The 10450-nt window shown below is 38.2% G+C and overlaps 1 protein-coding gene across 1 annotated transcript in view; it reads left to right on the top strand.

Annotated features, from left to right (window-relative positions):
- Positions 1-6671, top strand: part of vrk1 (vaccinia related kinase 1) — a 12855-nt gene extending 6184 nt beyond the window's left edge. Inside the window, exons 7-13 of the mRNA XM_015391232.1 lie at positions 1807-1899; positions 4237-4369; positions 4742-4862; positions 4952-5010; positions 5230-5399; positions 6129-6219; positions 6310-6671. Of these exons, the coding sequence (XP_015246718.1) occupies positions 1807-1899; positions 4237-4369; positions 4742-4862; positions 4952-5010; positions 5230-5399; positions 6129-6219; positions 6310-6473 (831 nt within the window). The 3' untranslated portion in view covers positions 6474-6671. The remainder of the gene's footprint in view (positions 1-1806; positions 1900-4236; positions 4370-4741; positions 4863-4951; positions 5011-5229; positions 5400-6128; positions 6220-6309) is intronic.
- Positions 6672-10450: the final 3779 nt, after the last annotated feature.

The raw sequence follows: 10450 nt of genomic DNA, 5'->3' as shown, positions 1-10450 counted from the left end.
ACATGCCTAAATGCACTGAGTTGCCGCCATGTGATTGGCTGCTTAGAAATTAAGTGTTAACGTTCAACAGGTGTACCTAATAAAGTGGCCGGTGAGTGTATGTAATATATCTTTTTATTTTATTTTTAATGAAACATAGGTCAGGAAAAACAAAAGATGAATTTTATTTGTTAGGAAACAATTGCAGATTCAATTTGTAAGCCATATGGCCCAGCTTTACTCTTCCCATGTCTGTCTTCCAGATTGGCTCATCCTGTCTTTAGATTTTTTTTTCCCTTTTCGCATCATCTGTCAAAAACAGTGATGATTCCTATGTTTGATGGAGAAGGGCTGTCTGTCATTCCGCTGCGCCATGACAAGTAATACAACAAACACAAAAATGCTAGCTAAAGTCAGGAACAGTGTTTTTACTCCAACTTTTAAGAACCCTGACATGTATTCACAAGTAGACCGTCTGTTTCCCCGGGCCTCTTAATCAGATAGATTATTGTATATTCAGCTAATTAGTATCTTGTCTTTATACATAATTTTTGCTGTTCTCTATATATTGTCCTGTTCACTGTTAATTATACCGTACCTGCCTTTTGACAGTGACAAAAAAACCTTGTTTTGTGCTAATGCCGATATATTTACATTTATGCTTAAAGCTGATGAGTTAATTGATGTGCATTTTCCTGATTCAATGAATTAAAAAAAATTAAATGTGAAGCCGGTGGGAATGAAGTGGGTAGTTTTAAAAAGCTAATTCTCACATGGCACACATTTAATCATGAAACATTATTATTTTCTTTCTTAATTGCTTATTAAGTAGCAATAGACAACACACATCTGTAGACAAAGAATACCATATTATTTGTTTCATCTCAGTCCCAAAAATTGGGATTGTTGATCAACCTTTGATTTTTTTTTTTTCCAGGAAATGTTTTTTTGTTGTACAGCTGAGATAAATCTTCAAGTTTTTAACATCCGTTAAGGGATGTAGCCAAACTCTAAAGACCCTGCTTGAGTTTGTTCCTTAGCAAAACACTTTCAAGCAGCAGTTACCACAGTAACCTGCATCATGACAGAGTAAAACTTGAGTTATCTCGATAAGTGATCTTGCTGTTTTCTTGCAGCTGCTATCCTGGCTCTTTAAAGCTGTGATTTTTTTCTCATGGTTTATTACAGCATTTCAATTTGTCTTTTTTATAATAAAAAGGAACAAAAATATCCCTCTTTTATCCCACAACGGGGGCATTTTCCCTTTAAGTTTAACCCATTCCTTTAGGGAGCAGTGGGCTGTCACACTGATTAACGCACAGAGAACCATCTGGAGTTAAGGACCCAGAGTGACGGTCTTAGTTCTGTTTAAACCGGCGGCCTTTCAGCCTCTGGTCCTGCACTGCAAAAACGATCTAGAAAAAAGTCAAAATGTCTTAAATTAAGGGTATTTACCCTTAATTTGCATAGGTACATAAGATGATTTGCCAATGGAATGAGTTTTTTTACTCTTAAAATAAGGTAATTAGATAATGTACAATTGAAATAAGACAAAGAAATACTTTTTTTCTTATTTTAAATATAAATTGTTCTGTTCCGTTGGCAAATTGTCTCACTTACCTCCTCAATTCAAGAAAAAATTGCATTTATATTAAGAAAATAATGACAAGTGTGCTCTCCATCCACTAAGCTGCTGCTCCCACATAATCTAGATTCAACAAGCAAACAAAGACGCAGTGAAAGAAACTGATTGACTTCCTGCTGCGTTGCAATGCTCCTTTCTGCTCACATGTTATCACTGATAGCTTTATCTATGTCTCTTTTTAGCTGGATACTCTGGAGTTCATCCATGAGCATGAGTACGTCCACGCTGACATCAAAGCGTCAAACCTGATGTTGAGTCACAGCGATCCCAACCAGGTCAGTGCCAGTAACACCAGCATGCTGTGGGTTCCAGATCGGTTTCATTGTTGAGAATCAGTTTCTCTATTGCCGCAGGGATGATTGTTTTTATTTTTATTTTTATTGTTACACACTAAAACTACTTCATTAGACCCAATTAAGGCCTGCAGAGCCAGTTTGTGTGTGTGAGATTAAAAAGAAGCGGCTTTGAGCTTTTTCCAGCAAACAAGGTGGGGGTGGGGGAAAATATTTAATTTGGAGATTAATAATGTATCACTGGTGTTGTTATTAAAGAGCTATTTATAAATGACAATTTAAAAATCAGCCCTGCGGGATTTCAGCATCATGTAGAGTGGCTGTTTAGATTTTTTTTATGCTCTTAAATCTGTCTATTCTGAGCTGCAGGGTTATTACTATTTTCCTTTAATAATACACTGATGGTATGTCCTTCTAAAAGCTTAATGTTTGTGATGTTTGTTGGTTTGTGTTTCTTTATTGTCTTTCTGAGAGCTGACCACAGGTCTAAAGCATTACTCTTCTGATCTACTTTGCCCTTGTGACATTGTGCTCCATTATACTGAAAAATCCTCAGATTGTTCCCTAATTGATTAAAAAAAAATCCATTTGTGTGTAGCAGCGTTCTTTGGCAGAGTTGCAGGGAAACCTGACCCTTACTGTAGAAGAATCATCACCTCACCTGGATTATATTAAATTCTTACCAGTTGGTTTCATGCAAGGCTGACGGAAACTGTCACCTTCTCTTCCTCCAGGAAAATCATAACAATAAAGGACTTCACCAATCATCTGATTTGATTCTTATATGTGTCACAATCCCGTTCCTCTGTAATCAAAAAGGTCTTAACATCACTGATTCCCACCCATTTCCAATGCTTAGCAGGCAATACAGCAGACTTGAGGAAGAGACACTTACCTGAGCTTTCAGGATTTGATGGACATCCTGTATGTTGCTGTGCTGTAGCTAAACATTGGGAAAACTAACCTTCAGTTGCAGCAGCTTTACATATGAGAAGTTAAACAAATGCAAAGTGATTATGGTAAAAGTGCCGCAATAAAAGAAAAACATACAATGTCCACTCTCAGACCAATACCAATTAGATTCACCTTAATGAATAAATGAAGAGGAATTTATTTCAGACAATTTCAGACAGACAATTTGACAAACAACAATAATTGAATCAACCAAATACACACATAAAAATGCTAGTTCACATCAACCAAACCAAACACCAATTTCCAAACTAACTAAATTCACCTGAACATAAATAGATACAAAAACCCTCCACCAAATAAACCTGTACAGTAGGTATAGAAATGACATTGATTAATGTAAATTGTCTGAAAAGGGGCATGAAGAAGTTTAACTTATTATTTATACCCCTTATCCCTCTATTTGCACGTAATTTAACTTAAAGTATTGTAACCTTCCTGCTTGGACCTCTGTGGCCTTCAGAACGGCCTTCATTCTTTGGTTCTTATGTTAAGAACATGTTGGGAACGTTTTCCAATGATTTTAGCTCAGTTTGACAAATAATCCACATCCATGATGAAAAGTCCTGTTTTATGTATCCTTAAATTACTGTGAATGGAGATCAGGTGACTGGAGGTCAGAGGAGAGCAGTGACATTTTTGTTATCTTGAGACCACAGTCTTTAAAGTTGGTCTTGCCAAATGATGAACCGATTATCTGAATATTGAGGCTTAAATCAAGGCTCTTCTTGGTAGAAAGTGCTTTTGTTAAATGTTTTCTGTTTCCTGTTCTCAGGTGAAAGGAGTGAAACTTGTGGTTTTAGCTGTTGTAGCCTTTCTGTTTCAAGGCTCGCTGTACTGTATTTTGGTTCCTCTTATCTTAAACCCAATGGTTACTGGATCAGTTGTCTTTTTTTAATTTCGTCTTTGAAATCAACAAGAAATTTTCTATCAGGCAAATGTAGCTATTGTTTTCCCTTTTTTCTACCATTTTGTAAACTCAAGAGATAATTATAATCCCGGTAGATAATCCTCAGACCAGTCTGCCTGGTACCAGCCACCATTCTTCTCTTTTGTCCCTGTTTATTTTGCTAATTTCTCATGTTTATGTTAGCAAGCAATAAAATGGAAATGTCAACAACTTTGATTCATGTTGTAGGATTTGTTGCTGTTGTATATTGGAAGATTGAGGGATGGAAATACGTCAGAATATTCCCAGCCTCCTTTTCTTCTGTTTTGGTTTGACTGTTGTAGCCAAAACTAGAAAACTGGTCAACTTTATCCCGCTACACGCTGACATATCTTCAACTCATTGACATCTTCGATTAGATGATCTTAACGTGTGAAAATCAACTTGCTATCTTGCAGGTTTATTTGGTTGATTACGGACTGGCTTACAGGTACGCTCCTGAGGGTCGCCTCAAAGAGTACAAAGAAGATCCAAAGAAATGTCACGACGGAACCATTGAATTCACCAGCATCGACGCCCACAAAGGAGCATGTAGGTCCAAACCACTGAAATCTGCTTGATCCAATGTTTTTAGATTCTCCTTTATTTACTGTGTGCAATAACATTATTCCACTGTTAATCTCAGCAGTATATTATATGATCAGCAGGTTGTTAATGAAATCAAAAGTGGGTTGCACTCTGTTATTACATTTATGGATCAGTGATTGGTAATTCAAGGGATGATGTGTCCAAGCCTGTGTGTTAAAGGAAGAGGATTCCTTGGAATCGGATTAATATTGATCCCCTGATGGGAAAACAAAGTAAATAAGTGGATTTAAGCAGCCCATTATTATATCAGGCAGGATTTATTGTATTTCTTTCAGCTGTTCCTGGTGTGACTGAACCTTTTTCTTATGGCTGCAGCTCCCTGCAGACGCAGCGACCTGGAGATCCTCGGTTACTGTATGGTCCAGTGGCTCTGTGGTCGGCTCCCCTGGGAAGACCGACTGCAGGATCCTCTGTACGTCAGGGACTCCAAGATCAGGTGGGACTGAAACGCCAGAGGGCGAAATCATAAAGCCGAGCTGGTTTTCAAAAACTTTTAAAAGTGTCTTAAATGTTTTTGGTTTACAGGAGTCAGGAGAACATCTCAGAGTTTTTGTCCCAGTGTTTCTCTGCTCAGGACAAACCAGGTAGTTGCTTTTTTTAAAAAGGAAATCAGTTGCTAAATGCAAACTCAGATGAGTTTAAAACAAAAATATACCAGAAGTTTATTGAAAAGCACAAAATAGTTGGTTTGGTGTTTGTTGTGAAAGTCAGTCAGTTTCTTTGACCTGAAGCTCAAGAGATCTAATGATGTTGCCTTTTATCTCTGTACAATTAAAGCTAATACAGGTGTGGTTTGATTCTAGATGAGATCCAGAGGTTCATGGAGGAGGTGAAGTCTCTAGGCTACCAAGATAAACCTCAGTATGAGAGGCTGCGATCCATCCTGCAGAACGGGCTGAGGAGCATCCAGGCGGAAGATGACAGCCAGCTGGAGTTCACACCTCTCAGTGGAGTGCCAGCACTTCCTGCCAAGGTCAACACACCCACACACACGCATACACATCCTTAGCCTTTCAGATATCAGCTCATTATCAGCCAGATATCCGTCTTCTTTTAAAACCAGCTTCCTGGAGTCCCGTAACAATCCCCATCATGTATTTTTATAAACCTTTTTATTGTTGTTGCAGCGATTGTTCTTTGCTCTTTGTTTCTGTGTCACTCTCACTCTTTGTGCATATGGAAGATACCAACAGGGACCAGTGTTTCCAGCCAAAAGGTTGCCGGGTCTCTGCGCTGGTTATTGTATGTAATTATCCTGCCAATCTGTTCACCTCAGCGGGCGCTGCATAGCCATTGTTAGGCATCACATCGAAGAAATGGGAAAGAGGAGTTATTGAGAGAAATGATGGCCCGCTGATGGATCAGAATCATGATTTCTGTCATCTGTCCATTCAGATCCAGAGGCTCATGGGGCCTTAACAGTGTTTAAATGACCAGAAATGAATTAAAATTCCTGACAAATTAGAAATTATAAACTAGAACAAAAGCCAAGGTTTGAAGCAGTGGAATAAAACGGTAGAAAACTTACTAATCTGTATTTTACAATAGGATTCTGCACATATTAAAGTTAGGCTGAGTTAAAGATAAAAGGTGCTGGACATTTCTATCCTTACAACTTTTTAATGAGTTGTAACGAAACCTTTAGATCAAACTAGACCGACTTTTTGATTTTTTTTTTTTCTCCTGTTCTTTTCTGATATAGAAGGCGACTAAGAGGAAGAAAGGAGCAGACAAAACGGAGAGCGACCCTGATGGAAGTCCAAACAAGAAAACGAAGCCCTCGAAGAAAAAAGGTTGGTTTCTGACTATAAATATATAATGCTTTGGAATTGTACCTTTTCAGTGCGTTATGGAATGTTTTTTTCCCCATTTTCCTCCCGCAGTGTTAAATGGAGTGAACAAAAGTTCCAAGGCTGCTCCCAGACCCCGGAAGATCATCAGCCCCGTGAAGCAGGGTGAACACCGTTCTAAAATGGTAGAGATGGCCACCCAGACATCACCCGCACTTGCTCTGCGATCCAGAAGAGGACATAAAGTCAACACCTAAATGTCCATTTGTTTCCACACTCCTCACTCCTCTTCCTGCTTTTTGTTTCTACCAGTTCTTATACACTGACCCTTTTTTATGCTGTCATACTCTGCTGTTAATTTTTTTTTTTGTCCAAAGCTAGAGCTTAAATAAAGAGGAAATAACTTAATATTTTTGATTATTTTCACTTTTGGTTACATTCAGCATTTTTTTTCTTCTATTTTTATTTTAAAAAGTGTTTTAAACTGATTAAAGGTTTAATCAAAATGTGCAGCATTCTTCCTGTTGAGGTCACTGTTCCAGGTCACTGGATGGTCTAAGGTAATATCTGGCCTGCCCTTATCATGGCCTAATAAAATGTCTCATGCAGCAGCTGATGGACAGATTTAGTTTCAGAGGTTTTGCTTAAACTCAAAAAGGAGATTTGTTTATAACAAATAAGAAAATCCCCACTGAAGTCATTCTTTAGGTTAAAAACAAAACTAAACATGTCAGTGAGACAAAAATACTTTAGCTGTTAAACAAATGACCCATTTACACTCATAGAAAATATTTATTCATCAATAATGGTTATGGACCAGCTCCCTGGTCAGCAGTCTTCTAGATGTACTCTGTCGCCAGCCCCTTCTAAAGTTCTGATGAAGCTGTTACCCGGGAGACAACATAATGCCAGAACTTTTCATCTTCCTGTCTGTGTCTCATATTTGACAGAAAGATGTCAGAGACTCTTGTCGGATAATCTGAGTTCTGTCTCCATCACAGCAAGCGCACGTTAACATTTCACACTTGGGATGTTGCTGACAAGCTGTCCATTTTCCCCTCATCTGTCTCCTGTCCTCAAGCCCCTACCTCTCTCATTAACTCCCAACAGGCTACCTCCCCATGGAGGTAGACATCTTCACTAATGTTGGTTGCGTGAAGGCCCTCAGGGGGCCCCTGCAGCGGCTGGTGGCTAGCTATTGATTGTTGCAGCCTCCCCAGGAGTAAAGAGCCCCTTCAACCCCCTCCTACACTTTGACCTCAGGACCGTCACAGCTATGGGTCCACAGTAGGGGGCAGCAGTACATAATGACAGTAAATGGATGTTCCAGAGTGGGGGGCAGGGATGGAAAAGAGGATGAAGGGCCTGGCTAATTCATGGGGGGGGTCTTACCTGAGCGCCCTCTGCGGTTGGCCTGCTATGGGCAAGCCGGCCGAGCATGAAAACCTCGCAGCAGTCGACTAACCGCTGCTCTCATGATACGGATGCCCACCCTCCCCAGGCCAGAACTCGATAACAGTTTCCCCAGCCAGTGGGTTTCTGTGTTTGTGACAATTGCCAGTGTTTTCTACAGTAGTGGGGGTCAAAACATTAAAGACAAAGAACTGTTTGGATTTTTACAGCCAACCGTTAAAATTGATGTAATCTCATAGATCTCTCCAGTTTAAAAACCAACCCATGTTGTGCAATAACACAGTGATGGACAAGATCTGTACCTTTCACATAGTGGATTAATGCAATACCCAGAAGGGGCTTTAACCTGCGTTTCTTGTTACGGTAGTTCATCTCCTTTTCTGTAAGTTTATCCTGGATTCTAGTTTTTTCTTAGTTTTATTTTTTTGTTTTGTCTAGGTTTTTCTTGGCTCTTTATTCTGGTTTTCAAATGCTGGGTTAAAGGCTTAATCAAGATTAACCCAGTTATTTTTCATTTTGGTTTTATTGGTGATTTATGTGTTCTTATTCGTAATATCCGACTTTTATTCTAGTTTTATGATTTTTTTGATCCAGATTTTATGCCTATAGTTTTCTTAATCATATCCCACATTTGATAGTTTTATCATTCTGATTAATTCTGTCATACTGTAACTTTTTATCTAGATTACATTTATCTGATTGTTTTCTGTTTTTTTTTGTTGTTGTTTTTATTTAGTCCTGGATTCCAATCTGGTTAGTCCTGTTTTTTTTTTTTTTTTTTTTTTTTTTTTTTTTTTCATTTTGTATAGTTTTCTATACTTTTGAACAGTTTATTCTAGTTATTTTCAAAATTGGTATAGGTTGTATCTTGGGTCCATTGTCAATTCTTATTTTGGCCTTCCTTCTTTAGGGTTTGACCTGGTTTGATCCAGTTTTTATCCCATTTTAAACCCAATATAACCCTAGGTTTTTAATTTATTTATTTTTATTATACTTTGTTCAGATTTTATTGAGGATAGAGTTGTGCTTAAAAGTTTATATACCCTTCCATTAAAGACAGGGGAAAAAACAGCTATTAGTAAATTTATTTTGAAATTTAAAAAAGTAATAATAAATAAAAATGATTAAAAAAAAATAGAAATAATGACATTGATTTTGAATATATATACTCATCTCATACTCGGGTGTATCAGTTTTCTGTCATGTTCAGGAAATATTCAGTCCACACCTGCTGATACGCTCATTGGTTCACTGTTCATGAGCAAGGCACTTTAATTTGTCTGCGACAGGTTGCTTTTTAAGATTTCTTTTTTTTTTTTTTTTTACAAAAATTCAAAAGTCACTCTAATTTTTCTAAATGATCAATTCATAAATATTTAATAATTTTATGTGTTATTTGAATTTGAAGTGTGAATGTATCATTTAATGGGATGGTGTTTAAACATTCAAGCACAACTGTAAGTCACAGATAGAAAAGCAACTGTTGCTCTCGCAATTATGGAAGGGTTGTAGCCGTTTACAAATGCATCATCTACAGTGTGTAAGAATTAACGGCTGCTGCTAGCATTTCCTGGATTGGACATGCTAACCAATGAATAAAAAGTTAATAGATAGAACTCAAACCCATAATCTTAAGTATGCATGTTACAGTTCAAGACCAGACATTGTTGTTTAGAAGGGTTAAACAATATAGCAACAAAGCTTTTATGTGTAGAGTTGCTCCTAGATGTACCACAAGACTTAAATGTATAGAGGGCAATCTTTTATTTCTGGGTGGATCATCTATATAAGCAGTCCTCCTAATTGTCAATCATTCTAGTGATATGTTGACGTTAGGCCGTCTTATGTGTTTGCCCCCTTATCTATCTTTTTCTGCACTTTCAGCCAATATGTGTGGTGAGCTACGGTTTCAGATGGTCACTAAAGCAGAACTTTTTACAGCGGTTCTTTGAAAAATGGCCGAGGGTCATAAAAGAAAAAGGTGTCTATGAAGTGTATGAGAAGAAAAGAAAGACACCAGAAGAGTCAGATATATGCCAGGATGCTTTGCTTGGAGAGCTCTCTTCTCAAAGCATTATGGGATTTGCTGCCACAGTGGCCCGTTGTCACCATAGACTATTGCTAGCTGACAGTGGTGACTAATAACAGATGGCGCAGGCACCTCGCAGTGGAGGAGGAATTATGTAACCAACGGAGAGCAAAAAGCAGTGATCATCTGTCTGGATGGTCAGTTAACTGAGTTCACTATAAAGTCGACAATATAGTCCCCGTTCTATATAGTGGTTGAGGGATAGGGATTCAAGATCAGTAACTTTTAAACTTTCCGTAAAAATTAAAAAAAAAATATCCACTGGACTTGGTTTCCAAGATTTGAAGACGTTTCGCCACCTCTCCAGGAAGCTTTCTCAATTCAAATGTCTGGGTCCGCAGTGAGTTTGAGTCTTATATAGACATGGCCTTGTATCGCTTGGAAACATGCAAATGGTAACCGATTAATTGGTCGTTTGGTTCCATCGTTTGCCTGTAATATCTGAAACCTGTCTATGATTGTTAAGAGTCGTTCGTTAAGGAGGTATTGTTCACCGGCTGGAGCGAGTAGGTCCTTCGTTCCTGAACGTTCAACAGAACGTGCACATGGTTCTGTACACGTGAACAACAGGGTTTTGCATGTGCACTTTTTTTAAGTGGAGAGGGCAGGTGTTTTCAAAAATTGGTAAAAATCCTGAAAAATACCTTTAAGGAGCAATGTTGCTACAAACATTCCACCAGTAAAGCAAACAGTATTAGTGGAGTGCTGATTATTTAAGCTTTTTTGCAGCCA

Source organism: Cyprinodon variegatus, unplaced genomic scaffold, assembly GCF_000732505.1.
Source record: "Cyprinodon variegatus isolate N-32 unplaced genomic scaffold, C_variegatus-1.0 Scaffold532, whole genome shotgun sequence".
In the NCBI taxonomy this organism is placed as follows: Eukaryota; Metazoa; Chordata; class Actinopteri; order Cyprinodontiformes; family Cyprinodontidae; genus Cyprinodon; species Cyprinodon variegatus.
Note: the sequence above shows the minus strand (reverse complement) of the source record. Positions and strands in the feature narration are given on the sequence as shown.